The following is a 27,920-nucleotide window of genomic DNA, read 5'->3' on the forward strand; positions in this document are numbered from 1 at the left end:
CTGCTGCGGAGCGAGCCGGCAGCCGGAGAGGGGAAAACTTCCTTTAAAAGGGCAAGCCCAGCGCTGGAGCTGGAGGCAGGCAAGCTAGTGCCCACCTTGCCAGCTCCCAGTTCCTTCTCCATCTGTCAACACCGAATCTCCCCTAAAGCCCTGGAGAGCCCGCATAACCCCAAACGGACAGCCGTCTGCTAGAAGTGACCTAGACCAGTGACTGTCTGGGCAGGGAGAGGTCTCGGTCCCTGGAGCACGGATGGAGACCTGAGGGACCTGGCCTGGGGCTTGGGCAAGTTCCTGCCATGCTGCGAATGGAGGGAGAAAATGTCGTTCCTGGCAGAGAGGTGCTGGACACGTCAGTGATGAGGGACCGCATGGGGCTGCGGGGCAGAAGTTGATTCATCTAAGAAGTCATAAGCGAGGTTTGCTTGCTCCCAGTCAGCACTGGTTTTGAACCAGCTGGTGGAAACACCGTATAGGACCGTACGTCGCTCTTAGCTAAGCTTGCCCTTAGTCATCTGTGCTCCTGTAACATGACTGGTGAAATCCGTCCAGCTTCCCTGGGGCTGTGGCGGGATTTCCACACGGTCAGTTGAGTTGATGCCACAATTAATGGGTGAATCTAAAGTTTGGGTCAAGGCTGGTGGTAGACATATGGTACAAGTTGACGAAGGATTGGGCACTCAAAATGGTTTGATCTGGGAGTTTTTTCCCCTTCCTCAACTCCTTTTAGTCGTTTCTGGAGGAAATGCAGCCCAGGTCTGCGTGAAATTTAATATGTCAGGTGTGCCTCAGTGAAAGTAAGTGCCTGACACCTAGCTATGTTATTAAAATGTCTTGCAGCTTCACATCTTCTTGCTAAGATGGCACTGCATGACTTCAGCGACAGCGAGCCCATTCTCTTGGTGAGATGAGAGCGAGAGAGGACAAAAGAGAGGACAAGCAATAAGCAGTACTCCTGTGTTGGCAGGGCAGCGGGCCAAGAAGCTCTCATCTGTTGGTACTTTTGCTGTGACTTTGGGCAGACTCAGTTTCTGGAGCCAGCTCAGTGTGTCTCAGACTGCAGGTCATGGGATTTGCTGAAGGGCTTAGAGGCAGCGGCAGCCTGCGCTGCTGCCAGCCTGCTGGGAGCTCCTCGGTGCCCCGAATCACCGGCAGCAGCTCGGTTTCTCCGGGATGGAGAAGTGAAAAAAAGCTGTAATTACTGGCCACAAGCATGTGCAGTATTCTGTGCTCTGGAGGAACTGAGCTGCAGCCAAACAGGGGTGGAAGCCAAAGGGTTCGACACAACGCCTGGGCCAGAGCAGGGTTTCTTAAACATAAGCTTATAGGCACACACCAGAAGTTTCCTTCTTGGCAGATGTAAGCTCTGAAAAACGTGGCAAGGAGAGCAGGATGTTCGGTCAACCCTTTAATAACACACAGCTGTAATAAAGTCCCGGCTTCCTACAAGTCAAAATAAATTTTGCCACCAAGCTAACTGGAGCTAGTGCTTCAGATCACGTAGCTGGGAAATGTCAGGGTGGAGAGGATGCATGTGGTGAATTTTCTCCTCCCATTTGAATTTTGTTTTCTTCTGTCACCTTTCTTTCTTCTCCCCTCTCCATTGCAATGCTGCACACCATGGCATCTTTTCATAGCAGCTGGCATTTTACAGCAACAAAAACAATCCTTGTAACATACTTTGTATTTAGCCACAAGTGGGAAATTTTCAAAGGCTGCCTTCACTCTGGTTATTGGACTTCAGAGACCAAGCCCAGGAGACAAATGGCCAGCTGAATGTCAGGGTCACCAGCACTCTTGCCACTTTTGGTAAGAAGGGAAGCTAAGGCTGAGGTCAGGCCCTTGTGTAAACCTCTGGTTGGTCACTGAAATTGTTGAAGCATCCAAAAAACACAAACGACTCTTTCCCTCCCCCACCTTTTTTTTTTTTTTTTTCATTCCCTCATTCGTTTTGGAGACCAGCATTATAGGAAAACTGCAGTAAGCTCTTTTCAGGGCAGCTACGTGTTTTTTGACTTGTTGGCATCCCAGTAAAATCCTGACCTGCCAAGGGCATTCAGCCCTGTACCTTGGTCCTGTACAAGGTCCAAGTTTCACAGCCATTAGGCAGCCGAGCTGGTAAATGCCGTGATTTAGAGGTCGCTTAATGGAATCTTTTGCCCCAGAAGACATTCAGAGTAAAACCCACAGTGACGCTTACAGAAAAATGGTAAGCTTTAACAGTAACGTGTTGGGCTGAAGGTGAGTTGAGACACGGCTGCCAGGCTTTGGCCAAGCCTGGCTCAGGGGTAATGGGCGGTTGTCCACCCCAGCAGCTGCCCTAAGAGAAGGTACCTTTACTGTGCTGAACACGTGAACTTGTCCTGGCAAGAAATCAGGCTGCTGGCGAGGAGCAGGATGAGCTGTGGCCTGTCCCTTGGCATCTTCACCTTGAACAGCGGGGAGGAGAACAGGAAGGAGCAATGTCCTTGGGAAGAGGATCTTAGGGGACAGAGGGTCTGTTGAAGGAGAGGGATGAGCTAATTGTGAGATTTCCTTCTCTGCTCCACTAGGATGGAAGAAACTTGGTCTCAGATCAGTATCCTTTGGGTGCTGTTCAGTACCACTGGGGAACGGCCGGTTAGGGATGCAAACAAATCTTGTGATCATCTCCCACCTCACATTCACTGACTCTAGAAGGTGCTGTCAGAGATTCCCAGAGGGTGGGAGGTCAGATGAAGGTGTAGATCCTCATTATGAACTACTTGGTTATATTACACGTTGAAGTGTAAAGCCCACTTGTGAAAAGCGGACAATAACAGAGATTTTCAATGGAAATGTAGAAAGTGTCCTGCTAAGAAGAATCAGAGAATTACCTGTTCTGTAAAGGCTTTCCCTGTATTAACTCAATATTAACTCACAAACATAGGACAGCCAGATTCCAGGTTTGTCCTCACAGTAACAAGAACATACTGATTCAAGTGGGTCATGGGCAAACTTAGACAGCAAAGCCCGGGGGCTTTTTTGTGAATAACGCCTACAAAGTCAGGTTTGTATCTCAGGGTACGTGACTTGCAAGCTCTTTGGGGGATGCTGGTGCTGAGCAATCACCAGGACGCTGCCTGCTGGGTGCTGCTCCAGCACCCACAGCCATGACCTCGAAGACAGCTCCGTGCTGTCTGAACCTCAGCAACTATGACTGAAGTCACCAATAAATAAATTGATCGCTATCCTTTGGCAGGCAGCTGCAGCGTGTTTTTGACTCTGCCTTTACGAATCTTCAGTCGGTCATGAGACCTGCGGACTCCACATGCCGAGACAGCGCCCAGACGCTGTGGATTTGCCTTTATTAGAGAGGACCTTTAAAGGTTAAGATGGAGCTTTAACAAGACTGAAACAAACTATGTGTAGGCCAGATCCTAAATATAGTTGGAATACCACCCCTTAACTGGCTGCTGCATCTCTCCAACCCAAATTCTTCTTCAAATGCCTTTTTAGTTGTTGGTAGAAATTCAGCTGAAGTATAAACCGAATTGAGTTGTTTTTCAAAATACACTTCTGGAAGAAGTGGATGTGGGCACGCAGAAGAAAAACTACCCTCGTAGCTGCACGTTTGATTCTCTCACACTTTGAGAACTTGCTGCATAAGACAAAAGGCAGAAAGAGAGATTCCCCAGCGGCCTCTGCCAGCACCTTCCTTTCTGTGACATGCTTTTAAAACTCATATGCAACTGTCAACTGACAGGAAAACTGCCTGAAAGTTTGTCATTGCCAGATCTGGTCATCTGCACTAAGTACAGTGAGCCTGCTGATGGGAAGTGGTGAAAGAATTCATTATTTTGCTTTGCTTGCGCGTGTGGTTTTTGCTTTACCTATTAAACTGTCTTTATCTCAACCCATGAGTTTTTGCATTTTTACTCTTCCAATTCTCTCCTCCAGCCTGCTTGGGGGAAGCCAGCGAGCGGCTGCATGGTGTTTAGCTGCCAGCTGGGGTTAATCCACAACATACAGTTTTCAAATTGCTCCTGCAATATTGATCCAGATACTGCTTTGGATTACCTGAAGATATTGGGGTTGTGTGTGTGTGTGTGCGCGCGCAGCGTGCGCCTTAGGTGTAAGTCAGAGTGAAGTACAAATAGATTTTAGTCTTTAAAAAAAGTCCCAAATCTCATCCTGTCTCCGGCTGTCAGATAAAACGATAAAGCAAAGACACTTCCCCAAACAGCCTCACTTAAAAGCTTGAAAACCAGCTGCAGTGTATTGATTTTTTTTTTTATCTGAAAAATTCAGTTTCTAAATTCTAGACCAGATCACTTTTGGCTGCCTCTCAGGCAAATTCAAGATGCCCCAAACAACTCCAGTGGCACTGAGAAAAGCAGAGTATAAAGGACAATACACAAAGCAGCACAAATGCCTTGAATGTTCTATTTAAAGTGACTTTATTAAAACATTGTTAATATAAAATGTGACCAAGTACAATTTTTTTGTAAGAATGTTTAATAAAAACATATTAAAGAAAAGAAGGAGCATCAACTCTTGTCAAAGCACAGGAAAAACCTACCAGGATAAGTAAAAAGTTCTGCAGCATGTTCTACCAGCTGGTCCCAATGTGTATTAGGGTCAAGTTAGCCGATGGAAGAGATAGGCAGCCCAGGTTCTTCCCTAAGAAGCTTTAAGGTATTTAGCAGAGGTTTAAAATTACACTCCTCAACAGCAGGAGACTTGGCTTTCAGATCTCCCCATATCAAAGTAACATTAGAATGCGCATCTTCACGTTGGATTTATAACTTTTCAGCAGCTGAATGTACAGAAAATTAGATTTACTGGTAACCATAAACCCCAGGGTTAACATTTGTCAGCTTTGAAAAGAAGGTGCAAGTCAATACTAACTATACACCTAAAGAATTTGTGCTAAAGTTGTTCTAAGCTATATTAATGCTGGATGCTTGTAGCAAATGCTAAAAAGGGTCAGCTAAGAAAAAACCAGCAGTAAAGTCCATGCTGGTAGAAACAAGTGTTTTCCGAACTGCTGAATGCAGAGATAATATCCACGAATTACAGGAGTTTGTACCTCTCAGGAAGCATGTAAAGAAGCTTTCAGAAGTCTATAAATAAGGCTATGCAATGCCTTATACTCTGTGGCAATCTTCCCCTTTAGCTAAGAAACCTTATAAGAAAACACTAGAAAAACTGGAGTTTTTGGGCTTGGTGGCTCTATTTTTGGGGGGTGGGGGTGGGGGGGTGTAGCTTAAAGCACTTTCCTTGATCAGCAAGTAAGTTTTAATGCTCCATCAGCATCCTCTGCTTGTTCAGAGCAAGCAGCACACCAATTAGAGGCAAGGATTCTTCCAGGACATCTCAAACTCTTCCTGTAACAGGCAGAAGAAAATCCTGAAGCATCCAATTCTGCACATTTAACTGCCCCTGGCACTGAACCAAATGTCAAGTGCTAATCCATGAGAAGCCTAGCACAATTATGGTCTAGGAGATGGTGACCTTCTTATAGCCTTGGCTGGGACCCATTAGACCCATTAGAGCCCTGCGTTTTGCCTTCTACCCCAAACAAATGCTATGGGACTATTGCTGAGGTAAAGGGAAAGGTCAAACCTTTGGCATTGGAGCAGACCAGTCACTGGCTGTGCGTAGGGGGAATTAAGGCTTCAAGGTGAGGTAAACACAGTGAGAGTCAGTGTGTAAATCATGCTGCATTTCAGAGACGACAGATTCAAATGACAGCTAGTCTTGTTCTCTACATTTTAAACACCAAACAAAGGTAATTCGAAAGCAGAACTGGAGGCAAGTCTGCTGAGGGCCACCTTGAGATGCCTCTCTGCACCTCGGGAACAACTGTAACCCAGATGTTGAATGCTGAAGAGAATGTACCCACAAGGAGGAAAAAGCACCAAAGTTGATGAGTCCTTGAGACGATAAGCTGCTTAAAAAACAAAGAAGCCTTATACTGCTATGACCTCCCATAAACATAGTGGTTTCCTGACACAAAGGTAATCTACACTCCAGCAATTCCCAGTGCTGTACTTCCAGCACTACTATTATGAAGAGTTATGCTCTAGTAAGGAGGCAGTGAAGTAAATCATCAGGCTTGTGTTCCCTGAAGACAGTTTCTCCCGTTTATTAGGTGGTGTCCCATTCCCCTCCACCCACCCCCAAGCCTTTAATCCAAAGATCAGAAACACCTGTCATTTCCCCGAGTCATTTTTCTAACACTCTTATGTTATTTTAGCAGATCTGTAGGGTACACACACAGTGCTTCTTTGGATCCATCATTTTGGCAATGCCTTTGCCCTCTTCAAAAGAAAAGTATTTTCAAATAAGTGGTAAAAAAGTTACTTTCAAACTAAATGAAATATAGAAATCAATGCAGTTCTTCTGTATGCTTATTTTTCATACTGTTTTTGCTAGTTATCTGAAGTATGGAATTATTTGCTCATTTGGAACCATTGTGCAATGCTATTTCTTACAAGCCATGCTAGCAAGGTTTTGACTGAAAACAGAAATCTGGTCCTGTAGGTTCCATTTCCAGGATATGGAGACTCTGATTTCTTTTTCTTTAACATGTGTATGGTAACTTCTCCCATCCTCTCAATACAGTAGCTACTAAAAATTTTAACAGATATTAAAAAAATATCCAAATGAAACCACACTTCTATCACTGTTTAAAAACCAAAAACGCATATGGTATTACAAAAGTTTATACAAAGGCAACATTTAAGAGTTTGAAAGTTACTTCTAGAAAAAGACACAAATGCTAGTAAATTAACATACAAGGAGAAAGATATTCCACTCCTTCCCCAAAATTGATTTGATCTATTTTTAAGTATCTTTTACCAGTTGTCTAGAAAATCAAAGCCAGTCTTCAAGATAACATTGCTTGTACTAGTCTGCAAGGGAAAAAAAAAAAAGTAGTAAGATGTGGTTGCTAATTATGGTATTACAAACTCAGTACTTGACTGCCTGCCTACAAAAGAAAGTTTAAAATGTTGTCTGCCAATATTTCAAGTTCTTCACCTTGCTCTATGATACCCAAGAACCTACACCAGAAAATGCTAGAATGGGAAAATACTCACAACGACCAAAAAAGCAATTCCAGATAAAAAAAAAATGAAACTCTTGTAGTGATCTGCAGGCAACATGTTATTTTTTTTTCACCATGGAAAAATTCATGAAGATCAATTTTTAGACTAGAGTGGGTACTGCAGAGAATGAAACAAACAGAATGTAAGCATCACTAATTCAATGGATTCCCTATTGCAATGACAGCCAGTTTTTTCCAGAAAACTACACAGTTTAAACTTTGTTGACAAGCTATTTACTGGGCTATCAAGAACATGCTCACTCCTGCAGTGTTGCACTTTTAGCCATGACATTTATGGTGATTTTAGTGTTCGGGAAGACTATTCAAGGGACACAGCTGAGTTTCTGGATTCTCTTTCTAGAGCATGGCTCTCTTCCTCACAATAGGGAAGATAATCCAGAAAAGAGGAAACAAAATTCTGTCATACTATCTTCTCTGCTACTCTGTTCACAATTTGACATGGGAGGATTGTTTCTCCACAGAAAAAAATCAGGCCTTTCAAACTATTTCAGTTCGCTAGAAAACATTCACAAAGGAATTAAAACTGTAATAAACCATTTGTAGGAAAACATGATAAAGCCTTTAATTAAATATAAAGGACTACCATGGTCCTTTATAGTAGCAAAACAGCTCAAAAAGCATTATATCTTAGCTTCAGAAAAAAAATAACTAAACATAGGGCTCCAAATACTGAAGTGGCTTAAGTAGTGTTCTGTCCTAAGTGCTGCCACTTCCTTCTTTTGCAACTATTTACCTCATCCTGCATTTTTCTGACCTTACATCATCTTGTTTGGAATTTAAACCATCACTGTTGGGAAAATATGGTAGAGAAAAAGCTATGTGACATGCTTAAGGTGTACAGTAATATGTTAGGCTTATGCCAGAGTGATGCTACAGATTCCAAACAGAACTGCACAGCTCTGTTTGAAGAATCACTCTTCTACTTCACAGTTTTCAGGCTTCAGACCTCTTCCTTTTCTTTCGCTCACCATGTCATGTCCTGTTGTTCTCTTTCTTTTCTCACAGATCAGCATCAGCTTTCTAAATAGCTTCAATTGGCTATTGAGCTGCTTAAGGTTATTTTTTGTTGTTGGGTTGTTTGGGGTTTTTTTATTAAAAAAAAACAAACAACCAACATTGAGAAGGCTAATTCTGGAAGCTCATTCCATTTCCATTTTGGACTTCAAGAGAAAACACATTTGAAAGCAGCCCAGCTGCCTGGGACGAAGCACTGGGAAGTGGCCCTTTGGCTACCACTTAAAACAGCTGAGAAACTAGTTCGCCATTCGCTGCTATGCTGTGTGTACCAACAAAAGTATCCTAGACTCTAGTTTATCTACTTTCCAAGTTAAAAAACTTTTTTTCCATTGAGTGTTTTGCTGTTTCAAGAAAAAAAAAAACCAACCAAAACAACTCTTTTACTTGCTATACAAGCTCATTACCCCAAACTGTTAGGTGGCTTGCTGTCAGTTAGCCACTGGATACGGTGTCAGTGTTTCTGGTATTATATTTAAATGATGCCTTTATCCTATGCACTTTACTACATTAAAAAACACTTGACTGAAACAAACAATTTCAGTTAACATGTTGGTTAGATAGACTACTTTAAATTTGCAGGATAAAAAGCCAGCAAGCTTTGCTATGGCTTAAGGCTTTATGGAGTCCCTAATCTTCCAGAGCAGCCTTGTCAGATTTTAATGTGCTATACAGTTTTTAAATCTAAGAACAGCGAATACAGCAGTCCTTACCTGTCCAGGCATTTGTGGATCTGTAAGTATAGTACCATCAGTATCTTCCTTGTTTGTCCTAGAAGATGCCAGGTCCTGTGGTGGGTCAGGAAGAAAGAAGTCATCTAGAGAACTAACAGGGAGTTGAGTGGGTCGAGGTTTCTCCCATTCAAGGGATACAGAAGGTAGGCTGGGGGCGACAGACTTCTCTGATTTAGTTACACTGGGCTTCTCAGCTTTTGCCACCTCCTTTGGAGTAGACTCTTGTCTGTAAAAAGAGGGAAGGGCTTTCTCTCCTTTCTCCATGGACTTGATCTGGCTGGGGGTCAGGGACTGGAACTCAGACTTGTCTCCTTCAAACTTTGAGCGCTCTGCATTTATCTTCCAGAAGGAGGACTCTTCTTCCTTTCTGGATGCTATCAACCCATCAGAGCCAGGGGTCTTACTGGCCTGAGAAGATTTAGGGACTTGGACACCAGGTGCTGCTTTAACAGGCTGCCTCTGTTCATTTTGCAACTGGGCACCACCTTGCTCTTGTATGGACAGAGATGCAACGCTGAACTCCATTTGACTCTGTTCAGGGTTAAAGAAAAACAGTATTTCAAAGCCCTTCACAAAGACACAGTTTTGAACTTCTGTTCCTGACGCATATAGATAACACCTTTGCCCACAGCTAGGCAACTCCCAGACAGTAAACACCACAGCAAAGCTAACTTATTTTCTCCATAAATGTCTATCTTTGTAGCCACATAAAAATAATAATTTTTAAAAGTCTGAACTCTAAGCAAACATAAGAGTCCTAGACCTGCTGCAGAGGAGTCAGAGAAAGCAATCGTATTCGAGTTACTCAGTGCTATCCAAGATAGCAGTGCATAGCATGCACAGTGCTAAAATATTAGCATAGTGGCACTAAAACATTGGACCAGTTGTGGATGCATTTTGAAACCCAGATGTTTTACATGAAAATATAAAGCAAAAAAGCTTTACAGCACAGTTTAAAAGGTAATCTTCCATTATAGTCTTTGAAATAGTTGGCAACATGTTACAACTCCATTACTTCCAAGACAAAGGATTAGATGTAATGGGTATGTGTAGACAAGTGTTTTTTACAATTCTAATGCCCCTCTGAAGGAAGAGAAACAACTCCAGCAGGACCAGTTCTTCACTTATTCCAGAGCCTTGTTTTGTTTTTCCTTGCAGTGCAGATAGCCATACTCATTTCTGAGAGGTAACACTGGGTCAAGGAAGCAAGTGACCACAGTTAAAGCATGATACAGATCTTGCAAAAGCCACCCAAAAGTGAAGAGTACTTCAAAATGTTCATTTTACTTACCACCACTTCAGCAATCTTGATTGTCAACTAGCTGGACATTAAAGTTAAGCCTTATTTCACTGAGGAACACGTAAGCTTTACTGTATTTAGGAGCACAGCACCATAGCATGTACTGGAAAAGAACAACCTAATGTCTAGACTTCCACTTGTAAAATGGAACAAACAATGAAAAAAAATATTTAAAATAGCATTTACTGTTAGAGTGACACCATTGTCATTATGGGCCTAACTAGTTTTGAAAAAATTCAGAGGACATTTCAAATACTAGCTTTTGCTACAAACAGTTAATAGATACTTTTGAAGTTCATTACAGATTTGTGATATTTTCCCCATTCTACTTCACTACCTGGCCTTTCCTGAATAAAACTGCAATAGCATCTATGGGCTTGAGTCTAAAACAAGTCCTAGTTGCATATCATTTTCACTACAAGTGTTTGATCTCGAGTCCTACATTATTGTGCGTGTTAAGTTCAAAGGGACTCTAGATCTAGCAGGTCTCACACGCCTAGTAGTTAATATTCAGAAACTTCTCATCAAAGTACAAATGTTAACTCAGCAACTGATTATTTATAAAACAATTTTTTTTAAACAGTCAGCAGCTGACTACACATAATTTGATTCATGGACTAACATCTGACCTTTCTAAAGAATTAGATACATTAGATATTTTTCCAAGGTTATAGGCAAGGAAGCACCAAGTTCCATGCTTTCATTAAGAATATACTGTGTTACCAAAAGATGCAGAACATAAACAAGCTGTGATTATAGCTCAGCCGGAATAAGGCAAGTGCAAGGATACATGCAACTCTTACCAAACAGCTCGACACCCCACCCTGTCTGCAAAAAACTAAGAGGAAAAACCTTAGTGCTCCATTTTTTTATTTTTTAAAACAAAAGTAATGATGTTAAGAGCAGGAGATTTTTCCTTACATAAATTCTGCATAAACAAACTATGGATGCATAGTTTGCATCTATAGTTTGTTTATGCATGGAGCACCTCCCCTATGAGGACAGGCTGAGAGTTGGGGTTGTTCAGCCTGGAGAAGAGAAGGCACTGAGGAGAGATTAGAGCAGCCTGCCAGTACTTAAAAGGGGCTTATAAGAAAGATGGGGAGGGACTCTTTATCAGGGAGTGTAGTGATGGGATCAAGGGTAACAGTTTTAAACTGAAAGAGGGCAGATTTAAATTAGATTATTAGGGAGAAACTCTTTACTCTGAGTGTGGTGGGACACTGGAACAGGTTGCCCAGAGAGGCTGTGGCTGCCCCATCCCTGGCAGTGTTCAAGGCCAGGCTGGATGGGGCTTGGAGCAACCTGGTCTAGTGGAAGGTGTCCCTGCCCATGGCAGGGGGGTTGGAACTGGATGGTTGGAACTGGTTGGAACTACGGTCATGTTTTATGTTCTTTCATATGGGTCTAAATATCAACTCAGAGGTCTGGTTTGGAAGTGGCAGACCCCTTCTAGTATAGAGAAGAGTGTGGTACTGCAGCACAACTCCAGGCAGTTGTACCCTTTCCAACCCGCTCACAGATGCATGTTCTGGAGAGGATGCCCTCTTTGTCATTTTAAAGCAGAGACCGTGGGGTGTATCTTCCCCTTTTGGAAGACAGGACCACCTGATATTTAAGATTGCATATTTGTGTCATGGTATGCTTTGGAGATCAAACAGTTCATAACCTGACACGGAATAATCTGAATAAAAACAGTTCTTCAGGACTTTACTTTCTCCCCCAAGGAAAGCAAAGATGACAAGACTAACCTGACAGGTTTTGAAAGCACTGCGTCTCAGCATGATGTAAATACAGCCCCGAGAGGTCAGATGTATAATTCTGCTTCTAGCATTTAACTTGAGAAGCCAAGAACTTCTGTACACCACTCACAAATTATTCTATTTTCCTTGAAATACATAATGCTTCTATTTGACTTTCAAGGCTACTTAAGACATCTGAACCCCTAAGAAATGTAGCTGATGAAAGAAAATTATTAATATGCAATATTTTAAGTCACAAAATTGGCAATAAAATACTATAAACACCCTCCCCCCCAAAATAACCCACCACAACAGAGCAGCAGTATAAGTAGGGAGACAATTTCACGTAGAGATGGAGAAGACCCATGCGTGAAAGACACCATGCTGACATCTCAGTCATGAGCAGTACTGTATGTTCTAATGAGTCACTAGACACTAGAAGTGCGAGTTTAATTAGTGTTCTGCTCTCCATTTTTTACATCAGATTGCAAACTGGCAATTGATTGGGTCAGCAGGAGAGGGAAGGAAATGACATTTGTAAGACAGTTACCCCCAAAAACATTTCCTTTTCCTTTAGGTTTGCCAGCCATGAGAATATCTTGATGCACGTCTCTCCTGGCCCCAATCAAACTTAGAGTAGCAGCTATTCCGTAAAGGACCATACCGTGTGTTCGCTTTCCTCGGGCTGAAGCAGAGCTGCTGTGATCTGCAGTTGCACACTTCACAATTTAGCAGCAGAACTGCACTTGTGGCACTCTACCAGCTGCCACTTTGGGGAAGCAAACACTGAACGCTGCGTAAGATTTCATGCTCAAAAGTGAATTGTCATTTAGGCACAGTTTTGGATTCTAGAGATAGGGTTTCAGTCCCCAGCTGCTTTCACAGATTTTGTATGACTTTGAATGAGCTGCAGTTTCTGTTCTTTAATTCCCCATCTATGGAATAAAATAAAAATACTTTCTTTTTCCTACCATTTGTCCAAATTGTATTTCTGGGAACTGTTCAGCCCAGAAAATCTCGAGAGTTTGCAGACAGGCTAGTACAGTCTCAACTGCAATTTCTAGAAGTTATCAGAATTCAAATAAAAGCTATTAACAGCAGTAGTATTTTAAAGATACTGCAAGAGCAAGTCATTCTCAATACATTGATAGAGAGACAGGGAGAGAGAGTTCATGTGAAAGCACGCACAAGTAGTTATTTTGAGGCAGAGCAAACCTAGAAGTCTGTGTTCTTTTCAGTCTTATCCCTCTGGTCCCAAACCCCTGCAAGGGTTAAAATAAAGGATGCCTAGGTCTTGGATCATCTTTCTGTCTAATAAATATAAGTAATATTAAAAATTGCCGTTTTTAGCAAGCTGCATGTCCATCTTTCCTTAAAAAGACCATATTAAGGTATTCAGGAATTTTATTTATTGGATTAAAAAATTTAGACCTAACTTCAGTCTCAAGGGAGGGATAATCCACCAAATTGTCATACTGGCTGTATATACTCAAGGGAAACAATGTATTCTAAAAGAGAGGCACCACACACTAAGAATGTAATGATTTAATAATACTGTATAAAATCAGGTCTCAGTTCGTAAGTCTATATTAAAAACAAGATGACCACAAAGAACCCAGGACCCTTTTTTTTAAGCATCTTATTCACTCATCAGGAATGTGTAGTATTTTACTAAACAGTCAAGCAAACACAGCCAAAACAAATTGTTTTGCTTGGCAGCCTGAAAAATCCAAATTGTTGAGACAAAGACTGCAGAAACACTGTCAAAAGCAACTTGTTTTAAACACAGCCTGATATATGCAGAGGTAAGAAAGCCAAGTTTAAAATGATTTAGAAGATGATTTTGCTTTGCTGCGTGGACAAACCCAAAATAAATATGGGACCCAAAGCAGTTGCAGTTTTTGCTTTGTTTCCTGTGCACACTGTGGGTGTTTTCAGGATCTTTTCAGAGTCAGGAAGAAATCCCTAGTCAGCAGAGACCAATTGCAAGGGCAAAAATAGAGCAAAGCACTCAAAAACAATCTAAGTAATTTTAGTCCATATAGAAAGACAACCCCAAAGATACATAGCGTGGAGCTTTGGAGGAAATTTCATGATCTACTCTTTGGTGATAAGAACAGCATTTTAGTTTGCCACTGTTACTGGTTAGCCTGAGCAAACTCATACTGACAGTATCTGGTATGTGCACGGTTTTATGCTCAAAACCAACTATCTAAAGATTGATGTAGGTAATTGAATCCTTAGCCGAGAACATCTGGCCATGCAGATTAAAATAAACCTTGAACACAGCTTGATATTTGGACCCATATGAAAGAACATAAAACATGACCACAAGTTGTTGTTTGTTGGTTTTTTTTCCTCAAGAACTAATAGTCAACAGTAGTCTTGCAGCACTGTGTTTTAAACATCTGTAGACTAGATCAAAAAAGGAAGTGAAAACCCAAAACCTCAGGCATCACTCTTCTCTCCTTCCAAGGAAGCATTGCCATTTATGCCAGCTTGATAAAAATAATCACACTGAAGTATAGTTTGTAACAAACAACGCTAATATAAGGCTGCTAAAGAAGGAGGGAAAAAAATTTATTTTCTGCTACTTTCTTCCTATTTAAAAAAAACACAACACAAAACCAACTAGGACTTGTACAAAGAAGGATATTGAAGACTGTCTTCTAGTTTTAGATAAAGGAAACAGTTTGCAAACCACTTTTTTTAAGTGCAACAAATTTTTCTTTCAAAATCATTGCTGGGATTAGATCACTTCTGTAGCAATATAATTACAGAGTTCAGACAGAAAGGCAGCAACCAGATCATGGAAAGGACTGAAGACCGACACTTTCTCTTTTTGCTTTTTTTTTGTTTGTTTATTTTTAAACACACTTTGAAGGCTTCTCTTTTCAACAATGTCTGAGGGCCTGCTGAAAGTAGAAGCGAGCTGAATGAGGAAAAAGCCAGGAGTTAAAAAGAAATAAGTACAAAAAGGACTCTCTAAAGCTGCCTTCGCAACTATTCTACCCGTATCAAGACCAACAAATTTTTATATGTGCATGTGTCAACTTTAAGCCTTTGGAATAAAACCTATTTTAGTTAATAGTATGAATTAGAAATAGATCCCAACTTATTCCCATGCTGCTCTGTGCACTCAATGTATCACCTGAGGTGGCAGACTGAAATTACATTTTCTGCCCACTATTAAATTAATTTTCTTTTAAAAAAACACACCAAACCCAGAAAGTTCTGAGTTCAGGAAGAGTTGCAGAGAAATTTTGTTTCCAAACCCAGGCATGATTCTTGTTTTCCATTTATATCTTGGGGTCCGTGCTGAGTTTCACTGAATTTCTACTTCAAACAAACCAAGAAACCTCAAAGGCTAAACTCAGCCAAAACGTCAGCTTTCATCTCACTTAAACCTGAAGCCATAAATAGAATGCCCTAAATTCATAAACCTGGCTTTAGACCCAGTTAAAAATGTAACCCACATTTCAAGACGTGTTATGTTCATGAGGGGCTCCACCCATGAACTAAATCACTCCCTCCAATTCAATCTCTAGTTTTAAAATGTCAGTTTATTCACAGTGCCATGAGAACTCATTGCTTCCTGAGTAGTCTTCCTTCTGAGAAGTGCTACAGCTTTCTACTAAAAAATTAGTATTTTAAATGCTGCCTAACAGCTAACTCAGCAATTTACATTGCATTTCTGCTTTCTTAGCCTTGTTTGAGGGTTTAAAAATAAAGAGGTAAGACAAACAGCTAAAAATGGTGGAGATATTCATGCAAGTGTTTGCTGTGATATAAACTACTTGAGCCATATCTCACATTTGTGTTTAAAATAAGAATGCAGAAAGTTTACTTTTGACAGAAGTGAAGTTATCAAGCCCTTCAACAATGTTCTGCCCAAAATGACAGCAATTTAGTACACCATTCTCTGGGTAAGTTTGACAGCCATGGAATTAGGGAATCCATTCCACTAGCTATCATGAGAAAAATTTGTCCATACCTAATCAACTGGAATCACCACTGGCATCACTTTAACAGCTGAGAGAGGCTCCAACTTGCAGAAGACATGCCCTCCCCTCTTCTCACTACTCTCTCAGTTTTCCTGAGGTTAGTTACAGACAAATACTGATTTTGCTGCTTTATTTTTCTTAACCTCCAAGTCAAAAAAAAAGGAGAAAAAAACAAAGAAAAAAAAGACCCTATTGGTTTTACTGATGTACATCTCTGTTTTCTCCTTCTCTGCAAAAGCAGAAAGTGAACACCACATCCCCTTCCTTGGATAAGCCAGAGCACATTCATGCAAAGCTGCAAAAGAATGAAGGAATTTCATCATCATGGCAATAACATGCAAAAAACCCCAAACCAAACCCTCTGCATTAAAGAGACATCAGGGAAAAGAATATTATGGAAAGAATAACCCATCGTGGGGTAGAGCTCATAGAATGGAAAGAGCCTGACAGCTTGAAATAACAGTGGGAACAGATCTGGCTCACAAGACACCGAACGTGCATTACAACATGTCAACCTTATTAAACAGCTCATTCCGGTTTCTTCACTGTTTCCCCATGCTGGACCAATTGGGCAAGGATACTTGTTCCTCAGCCAGTACCTCATGGAGAAATTGCCTTCCAATATTATCTTATTAAAGTACTGGTTAGGGAAGAGATCAAAGAGTAGGCACAAAGCAAAATCTCCACCTTTAGAAATCGAAGACTCAGCAGTTGAAGGATTTAGCTGAAAGACTGACACAATATGAGGCACCAAGGAAAAAACAAAAGGAGGAACCCACACAGATCAACCAACCCACACCCTGTAAAGCCAGACAAAATGGATTCTCTAGACGTTTGCTAAAGGAAAAGGTCATGCAACTTTTCAACCTACAGCTGAGGCACAGCTTTTCTCTCTGGTCAACAAGGAGGGAGTGGGAGAAAGAGGGAAGCACAGCTTGATTAGCTGAGACAATTATTTCTAAAGCAACCTCCTCCCCACCTCACTTTTCTTCAGCAGTTACAAGAGTGTTCCCATATCATTCTGTTAGCCTCCATTCATTACAGAAAAGCATTAAACTAGAGCATCTATCCATTGCAGTCCCTCATTTTGAGACACCAGGAGGATCATTAAAAATAATCTTCATCAGCAAGGGATAAACCACAGGCTGGGTTGAAAAAACACTTCACTAGACATACAAGCATTTAAAAGAAAAGACAACTATCAGTTAAAGAGAAAATCCATTTGAGTGCAGATGCATCTCATCATGGATCACTAGTCGGTACATTACACAAACCACTATCTCCAGGAAGTTCAAGTATTTAAAACTTACAAAATCCTATCAAGACAGAGCTTAGAAATACAGTTAGAGGTGCCACGTTCCCAAAACTGAGTTTTAGGGTTTGCACCAGAAAGTAGGGGAGAGACAACACCACTGTCTCCAACATATGATTTATTTCACCTTATTGTTAACGAGGCCCACACTCTTCTCACTATTTTTCTTTTTGACAGCTTCACCCAAGTACACCCATTCTAAAAGCCTCTTTAGTATTGTACTAAAAGCCAGTGGCTGCTTCTTCTAAGGGCCCTGAAAGACAGGAGGGATTGTCTGAGCTACCAGGCTTCCACTGCAGGAAATCCTCCACTGGCTCCTGAACCACCACAGCTTACAATGGAGTTCTAAGGCCAGTGAAGACTGGCAATGGTTTCTCTTAAACTGCAGCACTGTATGCTGCAGGGACCCAGGAGTCACATCAAGTTATAGGTTAATCAGCATCTGCAAAGCACAGATGGGGTGCTAGCTACAGGCAGTGACCTTGAGCAGAGAAGGCTGACAACAAGCCTAGGGTCAACCGGATTAATTTTGTGTTCACTGGCATTTCCAAATAATTACTCTGCATTAGGCTAAGATTATATTCATAAGCTCATACATGATTATCTACACAGTTCAAGGGCAAAAATTGGAGGAAACGGGGAAGAAGCAGCTTTCTCTGGCAGATAAAGCCAGAAAACACAAAGTCTGAAATGTGGGATTAAACTAACATGCCCACCATACCCAGTTGAGAAAGGCAACAAGCTGTGTTTTTGCTCCCAGACTTTCTTCAACAAGAACCACCAAACCTGATTTCCCATCACAAATATGGTGCAACTATATTTCCATTCAGAAAGATGGAGAACTCTGGCTCTGTGTTAGCCTTATAAGAATCCCATCATAAATAATGCTTTAACAAAATACCAGAGATAAAGCAAGGAGAAAACAAAACAAAACAACCAAAAAACCCCCAACCCACCACAGAAAACTACATTATTTTTTGAAGGAGCTCCCTTTTGGAGAGGAAATAACACAATGCTTCTAGCATAGCCCCAGGTTAATAAGTTTCATTACATTCTAGTACATAACAAAAAGATGAAGGGTAAGACAGGCTTTAAGAAAGAATCCAGTGAAGTTCCTAGATATCTGTACCTCTCTCACCCCATTTCCTAGCTACTTTACACCTGACTTGAAAAGTGAAATGCAGTTATGTTTATACAATATCTGAGACACCGGTCTTGCTAAACATGGAAATTTGTTTAAAAAGTTTACAATGAAAAATCAAATAATTGATAATGAATCAGTTTTACGCCTGCACTTGAAGGCAAAACATTCATGAAGTACATGTTGTGTTTCTGTTGACGTAAATCGAAGCACACCAGTCCCGCTTCATTTGCAGGATGGTCACTTTACACAGCTCTCACAGAATAAAGGTGACATTAGTCTATCAAGTCTCAAAATGAAGACAATATAAATGCACAAGGAACAGTATAAAATGACAAATCAACATTAAAAATAAAATTGCTGCATATTTACCTTCGTTTCCCAGGAGAACGGAGCCGAGTGTTCATCTTGCCAAGTTATGTCCTGAAATAAAATTCAAGAATGACTAAAAATCAGATGAGCAGCTTTACCTGCTCAGGAGCATCATACAGACGACATTACATTGCACTGCTAGGAGCATAACAACCACTACCACAGAACTTGCTAAAAAGCGAGAGCACTACTTGGAGATGGGGCAAGATTATCAACTAGTATACCAATTTAACCTACAATATAAATGAAGGTTTAACCTGGTCTAAACCTCTTGATATGGTTTCTCTAAAAATAGCTTTTAAAAATAGCTTTTGTTTGTTTGTTTGTTTAAATAATGTATTTCCAGTTTTCTACTAGGCATTTTCTTCGGTAGCCACGAGCAACACACAGGGACAGAAATAACAAGAGGAGCAGGGGCCTTAGGGAAATAAAGTCCCATTTCCTCCCCTCCACGGACCGAAGAGCACATGTGCAACCAGGCAGTCACATGGCAGCGAAACAGCTGTGCATCCATCAGGCCAAGCCACAGCTGGATCCAGCCCTGACAAGACACATCATTATGCCACTTCAATGACGATCAGTCTGAAATAAGTATTCGATGCTGTTGAAAGAACCACACGAAGTCTGGAATAAAATCCCAATCTGAAATAGCTTCTTTTAAGAAGCTATTTTTCTGAAAATAATCCTGATTTGGGAAGTCTAAATAACGTTTTCATACACAGCATGCCCTCCAGAAATACACGTGACCCACATCGAAAAAAGAAGGGGTGGAAAATAAATAAATAAATAAATAAATAATCATTGCTCACATTTGTTCCAGACTTGCAACAAAATTATCACACTTCTATTCCTAGTTGTGGATGAGTCTCATTTGTACATTGGATGTTCACGCTGGTAGAGGTAATGAGTTGCACCCTCCACACTGAGTATACCACTGCTTGGACACCCCAGTACATCAGGGGAGGAACAGGAGTCGGAATGGCGGATGGGAGGAGAAAGGCCAGGGAAGGAGAGGACAGGACAAGGCTTGTTTCACACTCCTGCTGTTCAAAGGGTAACAGAACTAGACCATGCTTTAAGCTAATGTAGGAACTCCGCATCTTACCATGACTGCCTTTTTCTTCTTATTTCTGACCTCTGCCTTTATAGAAATAAGTTTCTCAGACATCTGATAGCTTTCTCCTGATCTCTTATTTCTCCCTAGGCAGATTTTGCTGGCCAAGGGCTATGAAATCTCAATTAGAAGCATCTGAAACCATCTCCTAAACATGAAAATGTGTCATTCTCCAACTATTACTCACCTCTGAAACACAGGGTTTCTAGCAGCAAAGTATTTGTGGTGTATATATGAGGGTAATCCCAATGCTCTTAAAAAGAACTGGGCTGATAGAGACCATCTGAAAGAAAAGGCCTGGGCTCTGCTGGACCACACATTCTGGCCAAAAAGGAAACTTGGTACAGGAAATTTTTGCCGAGAACACAAGTGTAATACTGGGTTCTCTCATTCCAGGAAATGGATATTCATATTTATTAATGTTTAAGGAAAACAAAAGGAGTACAAGTCTGCTTTTTAGTATCTGTTCTAACTTCTATCAGTATTTGCACTGCAGAGTGCTGCTGACCCCATGGGAATGCCACACCACTTAGGTGGGATGCCTTGCAGCAGACAAGTGTCAAATTATTTCAAAATCATTTTAAGACCGTATCCTTTGCCTCTGAAACTGGTGGAGTTGGCATTTCATTTCTGAAGCACGCATGACAGGAATCACAGTCCAGGAGGGAAGAGAGACGGAAGAGCCCCAGCTACGGGACTGAGTCTCACACACAAGGTAAGACCGTAACCCTTCTGTTCACATGGGGTCTGGACAAATCAGTACTCGACTTCAACCACAGCAGTAAAGGACAGAAATGAAGGTCAGCAAACAGTGTAACACTCCTACACGCTGTCACAGCACCGTAAAGCTCCAGACACATAGCCATAGCTGTCAGTGGGTTTTACCTAAGGAGTTTAAAGTAAACTCTGACTTCTTGCCATTTACGGGACATGCAAACCAGCCGTGGACCAGTTTTAATTTTGGGAGCAAGCCAAGACCATCCTCGTCCTGGATCTGAGACAGCCAGTTCTTTATTTTCCTGTTATTTGAGGCAAGTGTAGACAGCACTGGGAGGGACACCTCTTTACCCAACACTCGCTGCACATCCTCAACTCTGCGATGACACCGCAGCTGCAAACAAGCCCTGCTGACAAAAGGCAGGGATAGAAAAGCAGCACAGGGAAGGCAGAGGGAAGGTATGAGGTTGTCGTGGACCAGGATACATCATTCCCTATAGGACGGAGCAAGTCAGCTTCCCCCTTCATAGAATCCAGTATCTTCTCCACTGCCACTGCACTTGTTGGCACCTCAACTTGTAGCCTCAACCTCCAGCTTAGACAGACAAAAATCTCCTGAAATGAATTAATGGTATTTTGGTACTGGTTGTTAAAGAAGTTCTTGTGAGAGACAAAATCTAAGCCTTTCATAGATTATTTCAAAAGATGGAAGTAGTAGATACTTGTTAGGCTGGAACAGTTCCCTGAAACAAAACAACCATCGATTTTTCTTCTTAAAAGGATGGCTCATTGTATCTCAGGCTGCACAGCCCAACACACCTCAGAGCCACTAAGTCTGAGGAGCTTTGCCCACATTCAAGAGATCATCCATAGGATCTAGCAAAGGATAAAATAGGATAAGACATGGTTTGAGGATACAAAGCTTCAAGGAGTCGGTGTCTGTAGTTATTTGGAATGTACTTGAAGCTAGGGTGAAGGAGACAGTTGTCAGGTTCTGTCCATTGTCAGGGAAGGGAAGGAAGTTTCCGGCCTCCACCTCTTGTGTCCTCACACAGAGGACATGCAGAAGAAAAAGTGAGAAGCAGGAGAACAACACGGTTCAACAGTTTCCTGTCTGATGTGCCTGATTCATGTTTATCACCAACAAAATCTGGGAAGTAAGTTTGCTTTCTGTAGGATTAACAAGTTCTCACACGCTTTAAGAAAATGGGAGCAAAAGCATCAACTATTTCAATATTCACAAAAGTAAATTATGATTGGAAATTCTAGAGAAAAAGGCTTCAAGGCTATCTGTCATCAACACAGATTAGAAGAGATCCATATCTGATCAGCTTTTGTTTTCAGCACACAACAAAGCCTTCTTCCAGAAAGAAGGCAAATAAATACACTTTTGTTCACCAGCATTAAAGAACCTATTTGTAAGAAACAGGGCCTCATGCAACATATTTCATAGCTGAAAAAAGACAAGAGAAAGAGAGGCAAAAATCCAGTCATACACTTGACTTCAACAACCAGCTGCAGAATACATAAAAAAGAATCACAAACTACATTTGCTATATGTAGGCAGCTTGTTGCAAAACAGCATCTGAATTTCAAAATGGAAGACACTGGTAGAAACATGCCAGCATATCTGACACGAGCATTGCTCAGAGAAGCTGACAATAACCAGGCAGTCACAAACCCACCAACAAATGCATCTTAGAAGCATTATCAGAACAGGACTTGCTGGTTATTGGGGTTTAACTGCACTCAAAAGCTGCACTGCGTTTTTTATTTTTTAAAAAGCACAAGTCTATAACAGGCCCAACATAAAAGTCACTGCTATACTGAATATTTGTTGCTTTAAAGCATTTTTAAGTAGGAGATAAAAGGGTCAATCCTTTGGCTTGGTGTCAAAGTTCTTAAGGCTAAGCAAAACAAATACTCTATCTGCCTTCAGGTAGGTAAGTCAAGCTTCCCTATTAAAAGATGATGAATGAAGCTAACCGAACTCTCTCACCTGTCTTCCCTCCACATGAAATGTTTACCACTTCCTAAAGCACATGGCATTTTCTTCCATGAAAAGTTTAGTTATTTCAAGTTCAATTCTTTGAGCTGCTGACTACCACTCAAATACTCAATCTCTCTTTAAAAAAAAGAAAAATCAGACCTTAAACCCATGTGTATGTCACACACTTGTAGATAAAGAGGAACAGTACTAAGAGAAGAGTGAGAACTTGTTGTAAACTGAATATCTAAACTATCTTTCACTGAACTATACCGGGAGCATCCAGTGGCAGCAACTAACATCAAACCAGAAGCTTAACCAAGTTGACCTCTACAGTGGTCAAAGGGTGATACCTCCCACACACTACTGTTTTTCCACCTATTCCTCTCATGATGGATCATAATTTATGGCATATTTCTAAAATAGCCCATTTATATTACATTTGTATTCAATCCCAGATTTTATTTCCAGATTTTCCTCTGCTCAGTTAACCTTAATTTCTACCACTACAAGCCCTAGACATAAATGGAGAAATGCCAGCAATTGGAGGCTTGTTGGGAAAGAGGAAGCTCTGCTTGGAGGTTGCAGCCTCCAAAAGCCCCCAGCCAGAAGGCCTAGGCTGTCTAGACACAGAAAATGATGGTGAAGCAAATAGTCTGGTGCTGGGCCCATGGGCGATGATAGCAAGTCAATCTTCAGCAAACAGGACAAAACTTCTTTCATGAGGTGTTAAATGACCCTATTAGTCTGGAAGAGATGAAAAATATACGCATGACCTAGAGCATGTGACTCTATAAAACAGAACAAGATAGAGAAGCAAGAGATGTTGGGTCTCTCTAAGAGGTGGTGTTAGAAAATACCAAGGCCTGCAACTCCATCAAGGTTATTGAGCTGGTGTATCCTGGGGTCCAATTCAACTAGGAAGCCTTAACGTGAGACCAGTGAACACGTAAGGGCTGGTGTTAGCATTTGCATGCATCCTCACCATGACAGCACTGTGCACACAGGTAAATGCCAAGTCAACTGGGTGCCACCCAACCCAACTCTGTGCTTGAGAGTGAAATGCTGTCTAGCATTTCTGTACTTCCACTTCTTTCATCAAGCTTTTTGAGACTTTTAAAAATACCTTTGGTTCTTTGACAGTAAGATGGGAGATTAAAAAAGCAGCTGTGGTGTCCTGGCACCAATCCTCTTTAGGAACTGCATTCACAGTGGACGTCCAGCTTCAGTTATTAACTCAAAGACGGGCAATGCCGCAATGAGGATAATATCATGGAAGAGAAGGAGCAGCGGCACTCAGCTGACTCTAGCCTTTTGCTAAGAGTCACACGTGGTGCTGCAGTGCTCTAGCACTACGAAATGAGTGGATCATGGCTACAGGATGCCACGGTTCTGTTACTGCACATCTATTTTCTGTCATAGCCTTCCCACACAGACAACATACTGAAAGCTGTTTTTTAAAATGTAAGAGATGCTTATACTTTGAGAACTTACAGTCCTGGGCTACAAGTTCAGGAGATGAGTTTGGTGTTAGGTAAGTGCTGTGGTTTAACCCCAGCCAGCAACTAAGCACTACTCAGCCGCTCACTTACTCCCCCACCACCCACCAGTGGGATGGGGGAGAGAACCAGAAGGAAAAAGGTAAAACTCATGGGTTGAGATAAGAACAGTTTAATAGAACAGAGAGGAAGAGAATAATAATGATAATAATAACAACAACAATACTAATAAAAGGATTGGAATATACAAAACAAGTGATGCACAATGCAATTGCTTACCACTCACTGACTGATGACCAGTTAGTTCCTGAGCAGCGATCCCTCCCCTAGGCCAACTCCCCCCAGTTTATATACTGGACATGACATCCCATGGTATGGAATACCCCTTTGGCCAGTTGGGGCCAGCTGTCCTGGCTGTGTCCCCTCCCAACTCCTTGTGCCCCTCCAGCCTTATCGCTGGCTGGGCAGGAGAAGCTGAAAAATCCTTGACTTAGTCTAAACGCTACTTAGCAACAACTGAAAACATCAGTGTGTTATCAACATTCTTCTGGTACCGAACCCAAAACATAACACTATACCAGCTACTAAAAAGAAAATTAACTCTATCCCAGCCAAAACCGGGACAAAAAGATATATGGGAAATAGTGGGGGGCGAGAAAGAGGGAACCAACTGTTCAGAGGTACAAGACCACTAGATATATCCTCTGGACCACCTTATTGAAGTGGTCACATGCATGAAAGTGGGACTGAAATGGTGAGAGTCCTGGATAGGTAAATCAGTATCTTCAGCATTCATCCTTGTATTGCTTTCTCCCAAGTCCTCCAAAGAACATGAGGTGAAAGAGATCAACTTTCCATGCTTAAGCAAGCACAGGTAGATCACTACAGATTTCAACATCAGTTAACAGGGAAGATGAGCTGTGCCTGGAAACATGAAGCTTTTGGAGCAGGTGTCAGCAAGAACATCATCAGACCCAAACACACTCACGCTGAAAGCGCTGCAACACCATCAACAAGTGATTCTGAGGTATGTAGACTACTCTCCATTTCCTTGCCTCAGGATACCATCCACCACAAGACAAGGACAGCGGCCAGGACCGATCTAATTGCCCTGAGCAAGGGCTGGGTGACCACGGTATGTGCAGCAGTTACATCTTAGAAAGATGGCAGTAGTACAGCTCAGTAAGCTGTCACACCAGAAGAGGGCAAGATAATAAAGCTCTATAGGCAAAGCATTTGCAAGCCTGGAAAGTTGAACCGAAATGGCAAGAGACCAGATGCCGTGGCTCTGTAACAGCAGGACAAGGAGGAACAATTAGTGAGCCAGGGCAAATGTCCAAGAATCAGGTCGAATGCCAGCAAGGGAGCAGGGGGAGAGGAAGCTATCAGATGAGGAGCCAGGAAAGGCTCCAAGGCTCAATAGTGCAGTTAGAAGAACTAAAATGGAAGCGGAGGATGCCAAAATGAGTGGAAACTCTTTTCTTCAGAAATACAATATATATTAACTCCAGCTTGGAAGTCAAGGAGGAAGTCAGTTGAGACAGATGCTTCCAAAATTACAAATTTTGCATCAAGTAGTTTGATGAACCATGCTTTCTTTGGTTAATGGCTTCACAAACGCTAACACTACCACTATTTGTATCATAGCTGTACTTTGGGGGAAAAAGAGGGAAAAAAAAACAACTTGCCAAATTTCAGATGGACTCTCTAGCTGTTTTGTCAAGCAGGAAATGATTACTTCCATACAGTGTAGCACAAAAACCTACAACTTGCTTGCTTTCCTTCCAGATCCACATAATTCAAAGCAGAAAGCACTGCAGAGCTGTCTGAGACTAGGAAAGCTGAATATACTTACTTTCCACAGTCATTAACTTAAACCCTTTCACAACTAACTTTAGGTTTAGGTTTCCTTTCAAAGACTGCTTGCACAACCAAATTTGCTGTCTTGCATCCTTCTATACCTCTTTTTCACCAGGAGTTATGGTCTACTACTAGCAAATATTTACCTAGAATTTCTGGTATCACGGACTAAACAAAACTGAGCTTGACTGCATGTTCTCTAACTGTAGATACGATGTGTGCGGGACACATCATCACACCCTCCTGACAGGTGAAACACAGGCAGCAGTCTTCCAGCACAAAGCTGGTCAGGAACCACGATGCCAAGCATCTATGTGCTGCAAACGCTTCTTAGAAACCCCATTGCAAGGGATATTGGCGAAGAGACTAAAAGCAGCCCTGTTCTCTTTAAATCGGATTGATGACTACAAATGCAGAAGCAGATTATTTTTTTCTGGTAGAAGCCACTAAAGTTAATCAACAATAGGTCACTTTAAGATGTTATATGAACATAGCGAAAGATAGCGGCTCTGTAATCATACCAAGATGTAAAAGAAAACAAAACAAAGGAAATCTCATATGCAGAATAAGAGAGATACAGGATCTGAAGAGCACCGCCAGGTCTTTGCAAGCATTGTTAGACCTTCCTCTTCAAGGGATCACGCTCGGTAACATGACCCACTGCTCCGGACCGGGTACCCTTATACCTGTGGATTTCTAGAAAGGCTGCCACTCTTTGCCATTAGACAGATGGCTCTCGGAAGCTTCAAAATCCATACTTTTTGCCATCTATCTTTCCACACCCGTGTTTTTCCTGGCATGTGACATGGAACAGGCTGCATTTTTTTTTTTTCCTAGGTGTTAAAAATACCAAGAGCTGGAATGTTTTCAGTGTCGTATTTTTAACCGTGTCTAAAATTAGAAACAAAAAGGAAGAGATTTAACCGGGTGTAAACATTCCCCACGGCCCGTTTTCAGCAAGGGGCTGTTTCCAGAGCTAGCCACGGCCATGCCCCGCTTTCGGGGGGGGGCAGCTGGTACCGGCCTCTTCTGTAAGTCTCCGTTTTGCAAAATGCACCTCAGAGTTACTTCTGCTTCTCTCAGGCCAACTCCCGGTTTGGTGCTCTTACCGTCTGACCAAGTCCCCTCGCTTACGGTGTAACATCCCGCCCTCCCACAGAGTCACGGAGGGGGGAAAAGAAGGAAACCTCACCACACACCCACCCCCCGGCACCCTCCCCGTTGTTAGTGACCAGAACGGCCCGCTCCTCTCCACAGCCGAGCGCCGGTCTCGGCGGCAAAGAACCCACCCGTGACACCGGGGCTACGGCCACCCCACCCGCGGCGGCGGCGGGCCCGCGGCGCTCCCCTGGCTCCCGGATCCCGTCATGGCGGACGCCCACCCCCTCACACGGCCGAGCCCAACCGCCGCGCCCCGGCGGCGGCTGAGGCGAGAGGGGCGGGCCCCGCCGGCTCGCCCCCCGGCCGCCTTTTCCCCCCGTCCCCCCGTCCGGGGCGGCGGTACGGTACCTCGTCGCCGAAGCGCACCACCTTCTGGCCCGTGTTGAGGCGGAGGCTGGGGTAGGAGGCGGGCGGCGCGGCGGGGCGGGCGGCCCCGCGGTGCGCGGCGTAGCGGGCCTGGACGTGCGGCTCCACCAGGCACTTGTCGATGATCTCGTCCTGCTGGCGGGGCGGCAGCCGCTCCCACTCGGGCCCGTAGCGTTCGCGGATCCGTTCCTTCTCCGCCATGATTTTACGCGCCATGGGGCTCAGCGAGGAGAAGTAGCTGAACCGCTTGCGCTCCCGCTCGTCCAGCGGCCGGTTGCCGTTCATCACCGCCGTGCGGGAGGCGGCGATCGCCGCCGCCATGGAGGCCATGGCCACCCCGCCGCCGCCGCCGCCAGCCCCGCTCGCACGGCGGGAATGGGAACGGGAACGGGAACCGCCTCCTCCGCCCTCCCTTCCCTTTCCCTGCTCCGCTCCCCTCCGGCAAACGCCGCCTCCCCTCGCTCCCTATAAAGGCCGGCCGCCGCCCCGCACACCCCGCCTCCCGCA

At 42.8% G+C, this 27,920-nt stretch overlaps 1 protein-coding gene across 1 annotated transcript; it reads right to left on the bottom strand.

Annotated features, from left to right (window-relative positions):
• Positions 1–4,396: 4,396 nt before the first annotated feature.
• C12H1orf198 (chromosome 12 C1orf198 homolog) lies at positions 4,397–27,838 on the bottom strand. Its single transcript, XM_075043312.1, has 4 exons — positions 27,396–27,838; positions 18,710–18,760; positions 8,818–9,369; positions 4,397–6,875 (listed from the first exon to the last, which is right to left on the bottom strand). Exons 1-4 carry the CDS (start codon positions 27,741–27,743, stop codon positions 6,819–6,821), a joined length of 1,008 nt encoding a protein of 335 aa, XP_074899413.1. The 5' UTR covers positions 27,744–27,838; the 3' UTR covers positions 4,397–6,818.
• Between the last annotated feature and the right edge of the window lie 82 nt (positions 27,839–27,920).

The sequence above is a fragment of the Buteo buteo genome, chromosome 12 (genome assembly GCF_964188355.1).
Source record: "Buteo buteo chromosome 12, bButBut1.hap1.1, whole genome shotgun sequence".
Lineage (NCBI taxonomy): Eukaryota > Metazoa > Chordata > Aves > Accipitriformes > Accipitridae > Buteo > Buteo buteo.

What these genes read in the sequence shown, in the direction of transcription:
- C12H1orf198 (XM_075043312.1), bottom strand. Translation starts at nt 27,743, where the DNA reads ATGGCCTCCATGGCGGCGGCGATCGCCGCCTCCCGCACGGCGGTGATG. An exon ending in CGTTCTCCTGGGAAACGAAG is followed by an intron (nt 9,370 to 18,709) that starts GTAAATATGCAG and finishes AACCCTGAACAG; the next exon opens with AGTCAAATGGAGTTCAGCGT. An exon ending in ATCCACAAATGCCTGGACAG is followed by an intron (nt 6,876 to 8,817) that starts GTAAGGACTGCT and finishes TTTCCCTTGCAG; the next exon opens with ACTAGTACAAGCAATGTTAT.